The sequence below is a fragment of the Mytilinidion resinicola genome (assembly GCF_010093595.1).
Source record: "Mytilinidion resinicola strain CBS 304.34 unplaced genomic scaffold BDZ99scaffold_18, whole genome shotgun sequence".
Lineage (NCBI taxonomy): Eukaryota > Fungi > Ascomycota > Dothideomycetes > Mytilinidiales > Mytilinidiaceae > Mytilinidion > Mytilinidion resinicola.
The window spans coordinates 1,106,061-1,126,343 of NW_022985454.1; the positions used below are offsets into that span (position 1 = coordinate 1,106,061).

Genomic DNA, 20,283 nt, shown 5'->3' on the forward strand with positions numbered 1-20,283 from the left:
TTTCTCCGAACTTACTAGGTTAATATATAATTGTAAAGTTAAAGCAGGACAGGTACTCTACCTAACAGGCTTGCCGGTGGCTAAGCTGTTTTATAGTAGTAAAGTACTGCAGGTTTTTATAATTGCTAAGAACCTGGATTAGAAGTGCAGCACTTTCTAGCTTAGGGCGCTATTATTTAAAATATTAGATAATTGCTAGGAGTTCCTTATTATAAATTTTATAGTTGTTTTCGGCTAGGTTTAGCTGCTTAGAAAAGTAGGCTATAGGTTGTAGAACTCTATATTTATCTATCTATAATAGAATTCCGGCGTTTATATAGTTAGATAAGTTGGCTTTAAAAGTTATTAGTAGATCTGGGTTAAAGTGGCGGAGGATTAGGGCAGTTATAAAAGCTGTTTTAAGGCGTTTAAATGCTTCCTTATAGGTATTACTAAATTAGAATTACATGCCCTTCTTTATAAGGGTAATTAAAGGTGCAGCTAACCTAGAGAAATTATTAATAAATTATTAATAGAAGTTAGCAAATCCTATAAAGGCTTATATATCCTTTATATTATAAGGGGTCTCCTAGTTATAGATATTATTAATCTTATTTAGGTCTATGCTAATTCTATTAGTTGTTATTATATACCTTAGGTACGTAATACTGCTCTAGTAGAATTTGCATTTATTAATATTAAGTTATAGTCCTGTATTTTCTAAGGCCTTAAGAACTAGCCTTATATAGTGCTGGTGTTCCTTAAAGCTTTTACTATATATTAGGATATTATTAATATACGCGGTGTAGAATACGTCTAGGTATAGGCGGAGTATATTATTTATATAGTGCTAGAATATACTAAAGGCGTTAGCTAGTCTAAAGGGTATAACTAGGTATTTAAATAGGCTATATTGTGTTCGGAAGGCTGTTAGCTATTTATCTCCTTTTGCGATCCGTAAGCGATTAAACGCCGAGATAATATCGAGCTTAGTATAGTACTTAGCCTTACTAAATCGGGCCAGAGTCTCTTAGATTAGAGGAATCGGATAACAGTTTTTAATAGTTACCGCGTTTAGCGCTTAGTAGTTAACGCAGAATTATAAACCTCCTCCTAGTTTCTTAATAAAGATAACAGGAAAAGTAACAGGCGATAAGCTAGCGCAAATAAACCCTTTTGCGAGGTTATTATTAAGGTACTTTTAGAGCACCTTTAGTTTATTCTAGGATATACTATATAGCGGGCTAAATCTAGGTTGCTTTCCTTTTTCTAAAACAATTTTATAATTATATATACGGTGATTAGGCAGCTTATTAGCCTTTTAGCGGGAGAAGTTCTTTAAAAACGGGTGGTATTCTACAGGGACCTTTGTTGCTGGGTTGGTGTACTTCTTTTTAGCTAAGGCCTTATTAATATTAGCAATAGTAATAGCAAAAATTTTATAATCGGGTTATCGGGCTAATTAGGTTAATATCTCTGCCTTAAGTAGATAGATATCTAGCTCTGCATCGGGTTCTATATTAGGTTCTAATTCTAATTTAGGTTTAGGTTTAGGTTCGGGTTCAGGTTCAGGTTTGGGTTTGTTTAGCTAGCGGTTTATCTTAGAAAGCTAGTAGTTGTATCGGTGTTATATACGCAGGCTTAACTATTAAAAACAGGAGTATTTAGTTATTAAGTAAGGGGCTTCGCTATAAGCCTTCTAGCCAGGGTTCTTATTATTATTATATTAGAATACATTAGCAGGTTTGCGCAGGCAACGAGCCTGGTAATAGGAGAAGCGGAAGAGCAGCCGTTAGTTATTATAATTAATTCCAACGCGGTGCTTATACAGCTATAGCTGTCCTAGTATTAGGTTGTGTTTTCCAATCTCTAGTATATAGAGGCGGATCGGTTCTGTATAGTTTAGGTGGCGGAGGGTCACGCATATAGAGTGCGTAATCCTTTTTTTTTTTAGTTATTTTCCGTTAAATCCAGTTAGGCGTAAAATAATTAGTAGCGGTTTAAGATAAAGGTTCTATGCGCGCGCCAGAGATCTATAAATATAACCTATACCTGTAGCTCCGCTGTTAATTAGAGCTTAGGTATCTAATTATATAGAACTTTACTATAGGGAAAATAGAGTAAAGATCTATTATTTCCAGGAGTTAGCTACAGGTTTTTTAAACAGGTTTATAGAAATCCGGGGTTAGAATAGTCCCAGGGGGGGACTTAAGCCCGGGACCGGGCTTTTAATAGCTTTTTTATGCGGAACTAGTATCTTCCTCTAGAATAATTAGAGCTAGAGGATAAGTTTATAGATATAGATAAACAGCGGACAGGTAAAGATTAAGAAGGACTTATAGCTTATGCGTATATATAAGGGCTTACGGGCCTATCTAGGCTAAAGGATTAGACTTATAGCAGCAGTATAGAGCAGTTGCGAGAGATATAGCTATACTTGCGGTACTTATAGCAGAGCCTTTTTCGGCGGCATTTTTCTTATTCGGCAGATCTAACCGGCGCATAATTAGATGCGTCGATTTCCATCGCGTTTAGGTTCTTCCGAGTCGGGGCTTAATATTGGGAAGAGCGGTTAGTTAGAAGGAATTAAAGATTATTATTATATACTAAGATAAGGTTAGTGTAGCTATTTAAGTTGTCCGGGATAGCAACACTAACTATAGCTCGACGGAGTTTATTAGAAAGCAAATGCCGGAGTTGGGTTATTAGGCCAATTTTATTTAAACCTGTATTAGCTGTAAGGCGTCGGAATTTAGTAAAGTATAACGTAAAACTCCGCTTTCCTTATTTTAATAAATATAACCTGCTTAGAGCCGTAAGTTTCTTATTTAGGTCGCCGTATATAGCCTGTAGGAATTGGATAAGTAGCTTAATAGTATATATATCTTAATCTATTAAGGGAGCTACTAATATTAACAGGTTACGTTTAAGTTAAAAATAGGTATAAAGCAACCGGGCTTATTTAGTAGGGTATTAGTCTATATTCTATTCTAGTTTATACTAGAGTTTCTGGATAAAAATAGGGAGATCCTTGCGGCGTTTATTAAATATTAGAGGGTTAGGTAGGCAGTCGGATTTTATAGTACACGCGTTAGGACGCGTTGGAGAGGTATTAAAGGAAGAAGGGGGCGTAACCTTAATAGTTGGCGTCCGTGTATAGTTTATAGAAGCGACAGGCTTTAAGCTATTATTTAATTTATAATAGTGTTCCCGGATTATTAAAATTTCCTTTTATAATACTGCTATCTCTTCTATAAAGGCAGATTGTTAGTTTTATAGGGCTCCTATAAATAAGGATTATACTGCGGTAAGCTGTTCCTTTATAGAGGTAACCAGCTCTAAAAGTATAGCAGTTAAGTTGTTTAGGGTTATTATAAGGGTAAAAGTTAATATAATATAATATTATAATAGTGCTATAAGCAGGAGTTTAAGAGCTTAGGAGGAAGCTTTAATTAGATGCTAAATACGTTACTATATAGGGAATTAAGACGTTATATAAGGAACAGGAAATCGAGAGCGCCGGCGAAGAAGATATGCCGGCGGAACGTGCGTATAGCATAAGCTCGCGAGCTCTATGCGAGATTAGGTAACAACGCTACGTAATCTAGTCTATAACCTAGACTACAACCTAGACTAGGTTACGTGATTTAGGCTATATTCTAGGATATAATCTAGACTAGAAGCTAAACTAAACACGTAATCGGCGAATTATAGTAGGTAAGGTGTTACAGGTGGTTACTGTAATACCGGCTTAGTAGTTTAGCCGGCTTAGTAGTAGAATATATTATAGGTTAATAGTTATAGATAAAAACTTAGTGTAGTTTAAAAATAGAATAGTATATATAGAAATAAAACTAAGTATTTTTAGGGTAAAAAAGTATTAAAAAATAATAAGCTTAGATATTACGATAATAGGTTAATATAAAATAATTTTAGGTATACCCTAGTTAAGGAAAAACAACCTAATAATAGACTAGAAATCTAACTATATATAAATATAGTTAGAAAGCAGACTAAAAAGTACCCTATACTTAAATAAAGGTTCTAAGCAAAATATAAAAGTTAGTATAATCTTTAGATAAGGTATAAAAAGAGCCTATAAAAACGGACAGGCAATCGGCTAGTATTAGTATTAACCTAAAAAATTAATAAATTAGACTATTATAATAGCTAAAAAAAAAAGAATTTCTAGTACTAAAAGCCTATAAAGAATTTCGCGAAATTTTTACTAAAAAAATTAAAATAGCACTACTAGTATATTAATTTAGGGATTATAAAATACCCCTAGTACTAGAAATATTACCTAAGTTAGAACTAATATAACGTATTCTATAAGCGAGCCGTTTACCTAAGTAAGCCGTCTACTTTATTATAAAAACCGGCCTTAAACGTTAATTGCTCTATAATACTAATAGATATTAACTATATATAACTTATAGCCTAATCTGCAGCAACCTCTGTATTATTTTTGCACGTATAAATATTGTGCCCTAGCTCGCCGCAGCGTTTATAGCGCCGCGCGCTCCTGCTAAAATCTGCCCTACCTTACTGCCTTTTACTTTAGGCGTCCTTATTAAGCCTTTAAGCAGCTATTTAAGAGCCTGCTTCTATTATTAAAGTTCCTTCTTTCTAGATCCGCTTTTTTTTACGCGCCTTGCGCTTTATAGCGGCTTTATTTACCTTTTAAAGGCTGGTAACTATATCGCGTAATAGTATAGCTTAATATATTATTATTGCAATATATTTAGAAAGGCTGCTAAGCGCATTAAGAATTGCTATAGGCGAGCTATTTTAATGCTTTTAAATATAATTATAAATTAAAGCTAATTAAGAGCCTAGCTTATAAGCGTTGCTTAGTATTTTTAACTCCTATTAAGCCTTTACTATAGCAGGAAGCGACAGCGTATAAAGCCGAATATTAAGCTTTAAAAGCACTACCTCTAGATTAAGCAGTATAAGGCCTGCGCCTTAAAAGCCTGCGTAAATATTACTTTTTATAATTAAGTTATAGAAGGCTGCTTTAAATACTAGTAAAAACTCTAGCTTTATAATATAGTTAATATAGTAGTATATTAAGTCCTTAATTTAGCGCCTGTATACCTTTTTTAACGGAGTAAAGCAGCTAATATTAAGCGGCTGCAGTAAGTATAATAAATACGCTAGTATATAGAGAGTAATAATATTATTCTTCTTATAAATCTTTTTAAATTTAAGCGAGCAGTAGCTCTTATAGCTATTAATAATTAGTAGCCGATGTATACCTATAGTGCGATTCTTTATATACTTATTAAAATACTGCAGCCAGGCAATACTAAGCTTATTCGTTGTCTAGCTATTATTATTTACTGCTATAACCTAGTCTAGTAGTATATTATTACCTTTATACTATATAGAGAGGTAGTACTTACCCGAAAAGATAATAAATAGCGGGATAGCCTATCTATAGGCATTAACTCCTTAGATTATTATTATCTATTCGCAATTACCTAGCTGTATTAATTTTGGATAATTACACCGCTTAGAGCCTATTACAACTACGCTAGTTAAAATAACGCCTATTTAGAAGCCAGCTTTATTAAAGTTATATATATTTTTATCTAGAATACTATACTTTGCTTTTATATTGCGTATAAGCTTAAACTAATTACCAATTGCCTTTAAATCCTCGCATAAAGCTCTCTAACAATTGTACTTTCAATTAAATTATATTTTAAGCTTAGGTGTTCGCTTAATAAAGTTCTCTAGCCAGTTCTTGCCAACGTGGCCGGCGGCGCGCTCGGCGAGCAATTTGTTGGCCATCTCTCGTACAGCATGCAGGTTGGGCGGAAATCCTCGCGAATCCAGGTCGAGTATATATTGAACAACAACTAATTCCTCCAGCTTGGAAAGCTTCTTTGAATTAGGCTTAGAATCGCGTCGTGGGGTCGTTCCAACGCGTCGATCTCGAAGTGTGCTTCTGGGTACGTTATATATTATAATAGCGCGCCGTTCGCTTTTAAATTGCTGCTAATTAATTGCTGCGATAGCTATATATATTCGACCTTTATTTTGTATTAATTACACGTTGTATTGTCGACGCATAGTGGTTAGAAGTTAACGCGTCGCGTTTTTATAATAAAGTAGACGGCTCGCTTAGGTAGACGGCTTGCTTATAGAATACGTTATCTACTATTATAAAAGAAACTTAAAGTATTAGATAAATACCTATAGAAAAGCCTAAAAAAGGGATATATTTAGCTAAGTAAATTACCTATAGGTTACCTAGTTATATTTATACTAAAAAGAATAGAAAGTTATAACTATATATAAATTACCGCTATCTAAATAGTATTATAGTAAAAAATAAATACCTATTACCTTTAATTTTAAAATTAAAGAACCGCTTATATAAAGCGAAATACTTTATAAAGCTAGACCTATAAAATAGTTACCACTTTATAAAAATTAAAAAGGGCGAAAAATAGAAGATAGTATTTTAAATAAGATATAGATACTATAAGTATATAGTAATGCTATTTAGGCTTACTAATACGCTAGCGATATTTTAAGTACTAGTAAATATAGTACTAAGGGAGTACTTAAACTAATTTATAGTAGCTTATTTAAATAATATTCTAATATACTTAAAAACGCTAAAAGAGTATAAGGAGTATATTAAAAAAGTACTATAGAAACTTGCGAACAACTAACTTGCGGTAAAACTAAAAAAATGCGAATTTATAGTATAATAAACCGAATTTCCAGAATATATAATTAGTCTAGGGAAAATTAAAATAAAAATAGGTAAAGTAGAGTTAATACTTAAATAGCCAGAGCTAAAAAATATAAAAAAGCTTTAGTTCTTCCTAAGCTTAGCGAACTACTACTAATAGTTTATTAAGGGATACTTAAAAATAGCTAAACCTTTTACTAAACTTACTAAAAAAGCTATAAAATATATCTAGATACTAATAATCCAAAAAGCCTTTAATAACCTTAAGAAAAAATTCTCTTTAAAATTAGTTTTGGCGATATTTAACCTAAAAAGGCCTATTACTATAGAAATAAACGCATTAGATAAGGCAGTAGGTACTATTATTAACTAACCTAATAGTAAAAAAAAGCTATATTTAATAGTATTTTACTTAAGGAAGCTAAGCCTAGTAGAATTAAACTACAACGTCTATAATAAGGAACTACTAGCTATAGTAGAGGCTTTTAAGTAGTGGAGAGTTTACCTTAAAAAAGCAAAACACATAATATAAGTATATATAAATTATAAGAATTTAGCATATTTTACTACTATAAAGGAGTTAAATCGCTAATAAATAAAATAGTTGAAATAATTAGGGTCCTATAACTTTAAAATAACCTATAAAAAAGGTATAAAGGACGCCTAAGCAGACGCTCTAAGCAGAAAACTAAATTATATAAAGGGAAGCTTTAAAAAGACCTTTACTATACTTTAAAAAAGCACCCTAAAATACCTTAAATTTAACTATATATAGGTAGTAACTATATATAGGGTAACCCTAAATATAGAATAGGACGACCAAATTAGAGAAGCGTAAAAAAACGACTTATAGTATAAAAAGGCGCATTGCAATACAACGGCCCTAAACTAGAATTTAAGGAACTAGGCTACTATAACGGTCTATAGGAGAATATACCATTTTAAAAAATTAGTATATATATCTATAAAGCTAAAAATAAAGCTTATAAGAAAATTCTACAGCGTATTAGCGCATAAATATTAAAAAACCAAAAAAACCAAAAAATATTTATTTAGGAACTTTTACTTTTTTAAAATAAGGAAAATAGTAAAAAAAGTAATTATAAAATGTAAATACGCAAAAAATAAGTTAGTATAACACGCGCTATATAAATTAATAAAAAGCCCATTAACACTAAAAAGGGCATGGAAATTAATAGCATGGGATTTTATTATTAAACTACTAGAATCTATAGAACCTATAATAGGAATAAAGTACAATTCTATATTAGTAATTACAGACTAATTAACTAAGCATAGATACTTTATACTATACTAAAAAGCATTAATAGCAGAGAATTTAGCCTATACTTTTTTAAGGACAATTATTAGTAACTACAAATTGCTAAAAAAAAAAATATTAAATTGTAATAAGCTGTTTACGTTAAAATTTTAGTAAACCTTAATAGCATAATTAGGCACTAAGTTTAAGTTATTTATAGTATTCTACTTATAAACGGACGAACAGATAGAAAAACTAAATTAAACTTTAAAATAGTACCTATAATACTATATTAACTATAGGTAAAATAATTAAGTAAGGCTACTTCTAATAGTATAGTTCGCCTATAATAGTATATCTACAAAAATAATAAAAGTATCGCCATTTTTTGCAAATTATAGATTTAAGCTAAAGGTATACTAAAAATCGTAAAAAGACACGGTAAGGGCTTAAACAGCCATACTATTAGTTAAAAACATTAAGGAATTATAAAAGTAGTTAGTAATAAATATCCAATTTTTAGCACTAAGGTTAGCTAAGTACTATAATAAGTATAAAAGCGTGCCACCTACCTTAAAAAGGGGGGATAAAGTTTACCTACTTAAAAAAAACATTAAGATAAAACGACTAAGCAGCAAGTTAAATTACATTAAAATTAGACTATTTAAAATCGATACTATTATTAGTATAGTAAACTATAAGCTAAAGCTACTACTAATAATAAAAATACACCCGGTATTTTATATATTTTTATTAGAACCTGCACCTAAAAACGCTAGGCTAAATAGGAAAACTATAGTAAAAAAATAACAATAAGTATAAAGTGGAAAAAATCCTAAACTCTAGAATTAAGGATTAGTAAACTAAGTACCTAATTAAATGGAAAGAATACTATACTATAAAAAATTTATAGGAACTAGCTAAAAATTTAACAAATTACTAAAAGCTACTCCTAAAGTTTTATTAATAGAACCTAGAATAACCTAAAATAATAGCGATAAATAGTCCGCTAACTAAAAAAGATTAAGCAGATTAACTAAAACTGTAAAGGTAAAAGAAAACGCAAAGTTTAATAGTAAAACAGCTTCCTATTTAATATATTTTTGTTCTCTCTAGTCGGCCTCTTTATAATTTTCTTATTTAAGCTCCTTTAAAGTTTAGAAGCTAAAATTTGCCACCCGCTAAGCCTTATAAGTAGCCTACTTTTTAGTATAAAGTTTGGCCCGCACCGCGTCTATATAAGTAACTAGAAAAGTTAGTAACTATAAAGGAACTAGGTTCTAAGTACCTATAGTTAACCGCAGTTATACTACTAATATTGCAGTAAAAGTAACTATAATATACGCATTCTCTATATTAGCCCGCTGCCGCTAAAAACACCTTATAGTTTAAGCTATAGTTCCTATAAAAAGAATAAAAAGGCATAAAAATCCCTAATACTATAATGCGAGAACTAAGAATAGAGCGTTGCTTAACTTTAGTTAGTATAATAAAAGAAAGATAATACAGTAATAATGTAAGACCTATAAGCGGAGCATCGCTAGATATTTATTTAAGGGAACCTTACTTTAGCGCGATTGTTAAAACAATAAGCTAAAAGGGGGGAAATAGTGTTATAAATACAACCTAAAAGAAGATACTACTAAACCTTTAGAAACTATACTATAAGAAATTATAAGTATTAGAGACCCTATAAAATAAGAAAGTATAGTAGATAGAATATTACGAAATAAAGGTTATATAATAGATTAAAATAGATCCTGCAATTTAAGAAAAATTTAAAGGGTTATATAATAGATTATTAGATTAAGAATAATTCTACAATTTAGATTATAATAGATTAGATAATCTAGAGTAATCCAACGAATTTTTTAGGAGCGAGTTTTGTATTTAAGACATAGTTTTTACCTCCTTAGATAGTTCGTGTTTATCTTAAAATTCTTTAGTACTTATACTATTAGAGAGTAACTTCGTTTTTTACCCCTTCGCCTTTTAACTATTATCTTGCCTTCGTAATTAGTTAAATCCTACAACAATTTATACCTTATATATAACTATAGCTAAGGTTGCGTACCTTAAATATATATTAGATAAGATAAAACGTTATAGTTTTATGCCTATCTAAATTAACACTATATTAAAAAATAACATTTTATTTAGTAATATCTATAACTTTAGAAGTAACTAGTTAACTAAGCGCGGCTTAAAGACTAGCTAAATAGGATAAACAACTAGTAAAGTAATATATAGTAGTGCTATAACTCTAGGCAAAGGCCGACTAATAGGCTTACACCTAATTAACTAAGGTCCCCTTACCTAAAAAGTATAATAGAACGCAAGGAAAGCTTAACTACTTCCTTTTAGCTATATAACTCTACTTATACTATAATAAGGCTATATATTTATACTAAGCAGGTTAGGTTTTAGTAGTAAAAATATATTTAGACGGTAATACACTAGTATAGTTCCACTCTATAATAGAAAACTATTTTAATAACTCTACTAATAAATAGGACTAAAAGATAAGAGAAATCTTTAGTAACTATATAAAATATAAGGATTAGATCTAAAAGGTCTAAAGAAACCTAGACGCTATCTAGACCGCTATTAGATAACTTTAGTACCTTTAATAGACTGGAATAATAGCTAAGTATATAGCTAAGTTTAAGGAATACTTAGTATAACTAGACTAGGAAAACGGACTACTTATAAAACAATTCTATAGAGGTTTTATTAGGAAAAAATTTACCGGCCTTTTACTAGTAATTAGCGGTAAATAGTAGCTAAATAAGCTATTTACGCAATATACACCCTAGCTTATAGTACTACTATAGCTGCAGCTAACTGCGTATTTAGCAGTAAAATAGCAGTAATACTATATAGTTTAAATATGCTTTATATATATATATAAAAAAAAACACAATGCAATTAACCCTATAGTATCTTAGAAATACAACCTAAGAAGGGCCCCTAGGGGCTATCTAAGGCCCTGTAAACAATTATACGCAGCCTTAAAGCCCTATAAGTAGTGCCGGCGGCGTCGCGGTAGGTACACCGCGAATTGCGACCCCTAACGCGTAGCCGCCCTAGTAACAGCATTAACAACAATAATAACAACAATAATAATAACGCTAAAACCAACACTAAAACCCGAAGCCTATTAAAAACGTCTACCAGGACGTCTAAGACCTCGTTGATAAAGCATACGGTATATAAGACCTCTTGCGGAATTAGCTAATCCAATTCCTTAAGATAAATACGATCGTCTAAACCCTCTACGACTTTACAGGACGTGTTCTATTCGGCCTCTTAGATACCGCGATCGACCTACGGCAGACACTATAGAAAAAGCTAATGAAAATAATAGAGGATACGAAAAAGGAGGTATATACGTTGTTAACGCACGGGAAGACGTATACTGCAGCAGTAGCAACAGCAGCAGTAGCAGGCATAACACTATTAGCTATGCTAAGCAGTATAGCTGCGCAATATATAAAGGCAGCAGGAAATAGGTAGTATACAGGGCAACCTATAAATATCTATAAAATTACCATCTATATTAAGGATAATAATAAGCGAACTATAACTATAGCAAATACGAATATAACTATTACCTAGAAGCTTTAAGCAGCCGGACCACCGGATATAATAAAGATTAGCGGTATAAGGAAGCTATAGAGTGGAGATATTAAGGTATACGTTGCGGATAAGGCTATAAAGGAAGCACTGCTTAAGAAAAGGGAATAGGTGCAGGTGCTAGGCAAGACAGTATATATATAACTGCCCGCAGTGCTAATAGAGGTGTATAGAGTACCTAAGAACTTAAACCTAGAAAGCTAAATACTTAAAGATAATATTATTAGGGCTAACGCAATAATTAACCTAGGCCTAGTTATTAAGAAGATAATATAGAAAAATAAAAAGGGTATAAAGGCTGCGCAAGAGAACCTAGGCCAATACGCTAGCTTAATTATTGCCAGCGTGCGTATAGAAGCAATAGTAGACAAAGCTATTATAAAGGGATTTATAATAAGTAGATAATTACTAACAGCCTTAAAATATAAAGCAGGCTTTATAGCTATATAGTACTTTAAATGCCAGGGCTATAGGTATATTATAAAACACTGCAAAAAGGATATCTAATATATAGTATGCGCAGGGGAATATAATATAAAATAATACACGGTAATAGATACTAAGAAGTGCGCTAACTGTAAGAGAAACCACTTAGTATATAGTGCCGAATACAGCGTAAAAAAAGGGGCCTAGCTACAGGCTATATTAAAGAGGTAGGCAATACTATACTAATATAATACTAATAAGGGGCCGAGCTTATATACGCCTTAGGCCCCGCTAGGGGTGTATATAACCTTAACCTAGTCCAGGAAAAAAAAAGCTGCTAATAATAACGCATGCGAAGGCAGTATAGAACTAGGGCCAGCGCTAATAGCACTAAAAAAAGTAGGACAACTAAAGATATTTAAGTATTCTAATAAGAACCTAAGCTAGCTAAAGATTAATAGAATAATACAGACTACTTATTTAACGCAGCAATCTTTCTATTTAACGCCTTCTTAGATACTGCATACTTTTCGCTTTATATTACTATCCTTACAGCCTTTAACCTAGTTAACTTAATTAATAATATACAGAAATATAGATAAACTCTTATAACTTAAAACTGTTATCTAAGTGCCGTCCTTACAGGAAGATAATATAAGCCAGCAACTACGCGCTAAAATAGGTGCAGCAAACGCCGCAGATACTATAGATATAGTTTAATATTAGAATAACCTAGCACACTTACTATTATATAGTATAATATTAATAAGAGCGGCAAGACCTAGAGAGAGTTCCTGGAAAAAGCGGAGAGAGCCTAGCCTTAACCGCTAGTGCTAGCAATATAAAAGCTATAGAAAAATATATAGTAATAAGAGTATATAATACTCTATATAAAGTCCTATTACCTTTTATATAGAAGAAGCCTATATATAAAAATATATATATATATTAATAAGAACCTCGATATTAACTAGTAGTTAGTAGAGCACTATTTACTAAACCTTATTACCCTCTTTTTCTATACTAGTAGAGAGGACATCTAAATTTATAATATCTACAACCTAAAACTAAATAGAATTATAGCCGCACTACTTTTACTACTAAATAATAACAACGCGGAGCATATTTTTATAGGTAATATAAACCTATATTACCTATTATAGGGAGGAATATAAGTAATAAACACGGAGGAGCAAGTAGAGGAGCTTATCCGCATTATAACAGAAGCAGGAATAAACCTAGCTATAGAGAAAGGTATAGAAATATAGGTAAAAGGAATATTATAGTCTATAATTAACCTTATATTTATAATAGAATAGCTAATAGAATAAACTACTTCCTATATAGTATAAAAAGAATAGAACTATAATTTAGATTACCGCCCTATATATATAAAGTTCGATATTACCCTACTAAGCGCAGTAGAATAGCTATAATATTAGCTGTAGAAAAATACCAACTAGAAGAAGGCGCAGAAGCACCTCTAAACCTAGCTAAATAAGCTAGATAACTAGAATAACTTTTAAAATATAGAGGAGAACTTTAATAAATTTACATACCTTTTCTATAAATATATACAGGCTATAATTGCTACTATAGTACCTATTATAAGGCTATTAAAATAGGTATTGCTAGTATAGTTAAAAGAATACTTAGAGAAAGTATATAAAACTAGAAGGGCGTATAGAATATAGCGCTTATCGCGATTTATAAAGGACTAGATATTATACTATATCTAGTATAACTATAAAAAGAAAACTATATAAAAAAAAAGTACTAAGGTGTAGCGCTATATAGTAGAAAAAGTAATAAAGGACCTAAAGAGTATATAAAAGCTGGCTAATTAAGGCTATATAGCTAGTAAGGAATTAAAACCTCCGCCTTAATTTCCCTTTTTTTTAAAACCTAAGAACCCTACTTTATATATAGATAATAAAACAAAAGTATATATACTAGCGGAGCAGTTTTTTCCGCCTCCGGCTAATATAGACTTATCTAACCTAGAAGGGTTCTAATACCCGGAACTATATAACACTACGCTAGATATTATAATTAAGGATATTTTTTTTAGCGCTAATAGGAACTGCTCTAGATAAAGCCCTGGGTATTATAGGGATTACTAACAGGTTTCTTAAGAAGTGCGAAATATAGCTGGCGCCTATACTGGCTTAGTTCTTTATAAAGTACCTATATAAAGAATACTATCCTCGGCCGTTTAAAAATTCTATTATAGTAGTGCTATATAAGCCCTAGAAAGCGTCCTATATAATAGCAAAAGCCTATAGGCCGATCGCCCTGCTAAAAATAATAGGTAAGCTATTTAAACGGATTATAGCTATACGGCTATCGAAAATTGCGGAAGAAAAGGATATACTTCCACCTAGTTAGATAGGGGCACAACTAAAATATTTAATATAGACAGTACTTAAGCTTTTTACTAAATAAATCTATACTATATAGAAAGGAAATCTATAGCTTATAGTATTACTTCTTAGCCTAGATATATTAGGGGCGTTTAACCGTATATTATATAAATATATAATATATAACCTATAGATTTAATAAGTACTAAAGTAAATAGTTAGGTTTATAAAGTCCTTTCTACAGGACCGTACTATAAGGCTTGCTATTAAAAACTTTATAGTAGAACCTATTATAGTTACTATAGGAATACTGCAGAGCTCCTCTCTATTACTAATACTCTTTCTTTTCTTTACTAGTATACTTCTACTAATACTATAGCGCGGTAATATAACAGCCTATAGGTTTATTAAGAATATAAATATCCTTATATATAGTAAAAGTATAGAAGAAAACTGCAGGGCTATTAAATAGGCGCATAACTAGTATATAAAGTAGGTAAGAAAGTATAAAGTAGTCTTTACGCTAGATAAATACCACCTAATATACTTTATAAAAGCCTGTAAGTTTATTAATATAAAAGCTATAGTTAATATATAGGGCTTTACTAAAGGCCCTATAATAAACCTAAAAATACTAGAGGTCTAGGTAGATTCTAAACTTAAATAGGGCCTATATATTAACACTATAAAAAATAAAGCTATAGCCTAAATAGAGGCCCTTATAAGGCTTATAGCGTTAACCTAGAGCGTAAGCTTCCGGAAGGCACGTATAATATACTTAGCGGTTATTAGGCCTGCTATTATATATAGATACACCTTCTAGTATACTATACTAGGTATAAAAAAGCAGATTAGTAAGACAAAAATTAAGCAGCTTAAAATAGCATAGAACTAGTGCCTTTATACTATTTTAGGGGTATATAAGATAATAAATATTAGGGTAATAAAGTATAAAATATTATACCCTCTACTCCGGCTAAAGCTAGAGGAACTTATAGTAGCCTACGCGGACCGCATATATAAGGGGCTAGCCCGTAAGCATATTAAAACCTAATATAGCCGTATAAGAGAAACGGTCTATACTAAATACAGGCCGAAAGGAATACTACAGTACGGCCTAAGCAGGCGCAATAAACTCTGTAAGCTCGTGGTAAAGGTATTACAGCTAGCCGCATAATATAAAGGCGAATCGGAAGAATCCTATAGGCGTATAAGGCGTAGTATAATCTAGGATAAATATAAAGAGAAGTAGAAGAAGAAATAAAAAGCCTACTATAAAGAACTACGCTAAGAACCCCTAATACTAGTACTTAATACTAAATAGAGCAAATAATAAGAGGCACTATATAAAGAACTTATAAAGGTAGAAAGTATAATTATTATAAACCTACAGACGGAGTATATAGGGCTTAACGGTTACCTCTACTATATAAAAGTGCCCGGCCACCTAATACCGGCATGCCCTTGCAGGTATAGCCTTTAATCCCTAAGATATATTATAATAAGTTACGGAAAACACGTTAAAAGCAGGGGCGAGCTATTCTAAAAGGCTAAAACAAGAACGTATAAACAGCTCTATAGAAGCTAGAAAGGAAAAAAGGCTGTAGCCTAATAGCTTCTCTAAAGAATAGACCTCCTGCTATACCTTTTAGTAGCTAGAAAGATAGCAGAGGCGGAGATATAGGTATTCTACCTTCTATAACTTTATATAACTATATATACTACGTATACTATATATACTATATATACTGCGCATACTATATATACTATATATACTACGCCGCCTATATTACGCACCTACCTAATAGCTATATCTACCTATATACCGCAGCCCCTATATATATTGCAGCCTATATAGCACTACCCCCTATATATATTATTTAATTTAAGGACTAACGCCTTAATAAAGGGCACGCGTGCGAAATAATAGCACGCGTGCCCTTACGCTAATCCTAAACCAGCTTACTACTCCGGAATTAACTTAACCTGCGCCTAGGAGAACGACTATAAAACCCGGATAGATTTAGGAAAACGTATTATAATAGCTTATTCTATAGTAAACTTAATAGATCTACTATATATTCCTAATAGCTATATAATAATAAGAAGAGCGCTTAGCGCTATATACCGCAGAGGACGGGGTTTTTATCTAAACGCTGTATAGCAGCAAACGGCTTCTCCTTATAAACTAGCCTAGATAAAATAGCTGTATAGACCCTAACAGGAGCTACACCAGCGTAATAGAATTTAATAATAATAATATATATATATATAAATATTATTATTAATAATATTAAATAGTAGAAGAAAGGTATTAGCTTTAATATTAGCCTTAGTAATTAGTGGTTAATTTAAGAATATATAAGGTATAGAGTATATTTAAATAAATATTATATTATATTAGGGGGTAATTAAGTAGTATAATATAAAAGAAAATATTTTTTAATTAAAAATCTTAGATTTAGTAGGTTTTTTAAAATAATATTAGTAATATATTAAATTTTTATTAAGCTAGAGCTTTAGCAAGAAATTAAATAGGGGTAAAAACTTTAATATTTTTTAGTAAAGTAGTTTAAAAATAGAAAATAATACATTTTAATAAAAAAATATAATTTAGTAAAAATTATTTATTTTATAAATTTTATACATGCTTAGTAATCTGCCTTTTAAGTATTTAGCACTATTAGTTACTAATAGCTGTAAATAATTATATTAGCAGCTAATAGCAGCATTTATAAGTATTTATAGCTAATAGTAGCTAAATACTTAAATTGCTTAAAAATTGCTGGAATAGCTAAAATAGCACTAAAACCTAAAAAAATACCGGTAAATTTTTTCCTAATAATAGTACTAGGCGAAAAATAGAAGATAGCCTTCTAAACTAGGTTTAAACTTTATAAGTATAGAGTAATACTATTTAGCTTAACTAATACCCCTGCAATATTTTAAGTATTTATTAACTATACGCTAAAATAATATCTTAACGTGTTTATAATCGTATATCTAGATAATATGCTAGTATATACTAATAGAACTTTGGAAAAATATAAGGAATACGTATAAAAGGTACTAAGAAAGCTGCAAGAGTTTAAGCTCCTAGTATATCTAAATAAAAGTAAGTTCTATATAAAGACTATAGGATTCCTTAGCTTTATTATATCTTGCGACGGAATTGCAATAGACCCTAAAAAAACCGTAGCGGTCTTAGAATAACTAAGGCCCTAAAATAGGAAAAATATCTAGTCTTTTCTTAGCTTTATAAGCTTCTATAGGAAGTTTATCTAGAAATACTCTAAAACTATAACACCTTTATAGAGATAACTAAAAAGGATAGAGAATTTAAATAGATAAAGTAGAAGAGGCATTCTAGAAGCTAAAGGAAAAGTTTACTATAGCCCTAATACTTACTATATTCGACCCTAAGAAAGAAACAACGGTTGAAGCAGATGCCTCTAACTTCGCAATAGACGCCTGCCTTGGTTAAAGACAGATAGACGGCAAACGACAGCTAGGAGCATTCTATTCGAGAAAGCTAACGCTGGCCGAACTAAACTACAATATCTACGACAAAGAGCTGTTAGCAATAGTCGCAGCTTTCGAATAATAGAGATTATACCTAGAAGGACCCAAATACCAGGGTACTATCTACTTAGACTATAAAAATCTCACGGCCTTCACCACTATAAAACAGTTAAATTAATAATAGGTACAATAGGCAGAGCTCCTCGCCTCCTTTAACTTTAAAATCTATTATAAGAAAGGATCAGAAAAAGGAGCCGTGGACACGCTTAGTAGATAATTAGACTACATAATAGGCACCAAACCAGTGCATGACGCACTACTTGCAAAAGACTAAGATGGTGCCCTACAGTACAATAACCCGAAACTTGCAGTTATCCTATAAACGGAAAACGGATGGATAAACAAGATACGGCAAAATGCGGCAGAATGCCAAGAAATGCAACAAATGGCCGAAAAGGGTGAAATCACCCTCAAAAAACGGAGAATGGCTAGAGAAGAAGTTAGGGTTTCTATTTGTACCCGCGACTCTCACCCACTCAAGGCTCTAAACTCATTGATGCCTGGTAAGACGACATTCCAGGGCGTAGAATACGCTGCCAGTGCTGCGGTAAGTTCTTTCAACTTCAGTCGTCTACTCGGAACATGACTAACCGTATACTAGGACTGGGGAACCACCGGCTCAGTCGGCTCAGACGTTATGGCATCCCACGTGAGGCAGGCCCTCAAGCAATGCCCCAAGACCAAGGTCTTCCTATCCGGATACAGTCAAGGTGCGATGATGCCGCACAAGGTCTTCAGCTATCAACACGTCCCGGCCGATCAAGTCACAGGCGTGGTAGTTTTCGGAGACACTATCAAATCTTCGAAATTTCCGCTGCCAGACAACCGAGTCAAGGAGTACTGTGCTGAAGGAGACCCTGTGTGTCTCAATGGCTCCAACGTCATGGCGCATATTACATACGGGAACGACGTCGCCGACGCAGCGAAGTTCGTACAGGGCGTCGCCTATGATACCATCTAGCTTTAGGAGTCACTTTGTGGAAAAATGAGCTCGACGGTCATGCCGGCAGCGGTTTTCGCATCTTTGGAATGAGAGAGGTCAAAGCCAAAAGGACAGGTTCCGCCATTGTAGCAGGATTCTGCCAGCGAGCTTTTGTTCCCATTTATTATTCTCCGGTATATATTTAGGGGGCCATTAATCGCACCCCCCCTCTGTGGTTGCGCGCACCCCCCCATATGTTTCCACACACCCCCCCTCTAGATACGGTTTGGCGCGCCCCGGGCCGACACCTTCCCACCAATAAGGAGCGCTCACAGACCGTTTATCATCCATCTCACTTGGAGGATCAACCATAGCGTGTAGGATAGGCCGAGGGGGGGGGGTGCGATTAATGGCCCCCTATATTTATAACATATCAGCAAGTCAATAATGACACCATTCTCAACTACATGATCCCTAGAGTTTCTCTGGAAATAGGCATGAGTCGTTTGCCTTTCAGTTTCACAAGAATGCTGGCCCAAGTTAACATTCTCTAATAACTTTGGATTTGAGAATTGATGACACGAGGCTCACTTCCAAAATTCGGTTAGGCCCATTCACTATATCAAAGAGTATTTCCAATCAGAATTTGAAGCCCACAAGGCTATCATCGGAGCGGGTCGGCTGCTCTTCCAGTAGTTAGTAGTAGTAAGTAAGATGAAGTTAAGTAAGTTGCTGAGAGGCCTCAAGGTGCAACTCTGGCGGTTCTACGTTAGCTTCCGAATCGTGGTCTTCGTGAATAGTACTCCACGTCCACCTCGACCTTGCCCGCCTCCCCAAGCAGCAGCTTCATTATATCTTCGTACCCGTTCACTTCTGCCCATTGTATCGCCGTATATCCATACATACCCGTCGCATCGACCTCAACCTTGTCCGTCTCAAGCAGCAACTCGATTACGGCTTCCTGCCTGTGCCCTACTGCCCAATGTAGCAGCGTGTCTCCTCCGCTGTCCATTATATTAACGTCGGCCTTGCCCGTCTCAAGCAGCAGCCTAACTATGGCTGTGTGCCCATTCTGTGCCGCCTCCCATAGCGGCGTCCGTCCATCCTCATCCTTCACATCAACCTCAATCTTGTCCGTCTCAAGCAGCAGCTTAACTACAGCTTTGTGCCCGTTTTGTGCCGCCTTCCATAGCGGCGTCTGTCCATTCTCATCCTTTACATCAACCTCAATCTTGTCTGTCCCAAGCAGCAGCTTGACTACATCTTCGTACCCACTCGCTGCCGCCTTCCATAGGGGCGTCTGTTTGTTCTTATCCTTTACATCAACCTCAACCTTGTCCGTCTCAAGCAGCAGCTTAACTACAGCTTCATGCCCGTTCTCTGCTGCCCACTGTAGCGGCGT

At 33.2% G+C, this 20,283-nt stretch overlaps 2 protein-coding genes across 2 annotated transcripts; one reads left to right on the forward strand and one right to left on the reverse strand.

Annotated features, from left to right (window-relative positions):
• Positions 1 to 18,410: 18,410 nt before the first annotated feature.
• On the forward strand, positions 18,411 to 18,920 carry BDZ99DRAFT_540556 (alpha/beta-hydrolase; the record flags this gene model as incomplete). The annotated part of the gene is made up of 2 exons (XM_033726715.1): positions 18,411 to 18,506; positions 18,561 to 18,920. The coding sequence occupies exons 1-2, from the start codon at positions 18,456 to 18,458 to the stop codon at positions 18,918 to 18,920; spliced, it is 411 nt and encodes a 136-aa protein (XP_033572741.1). The 5' UTR covers positions 18,411 to 18,455.
• A 1,096-nt stretch (positions 18,921 to 20,016) lies between these two features.
• Positions 20,017 to 20,268, reverse strand: BDZ99DRAFT_355697 (ankyrin; the record flags this gene model as incomplete). The annotated part of the gene is made up of 1 exon (XM_033714607.1): positions 20,017 to 20,268. A coding segment is annotated over one exon (252 nt), but the record flags the coding sequence as incomplete, so codon positions are not given.
• Between the last annotated feature and the right edge of the window lie 15 nt (positions 20,269 to 20,283).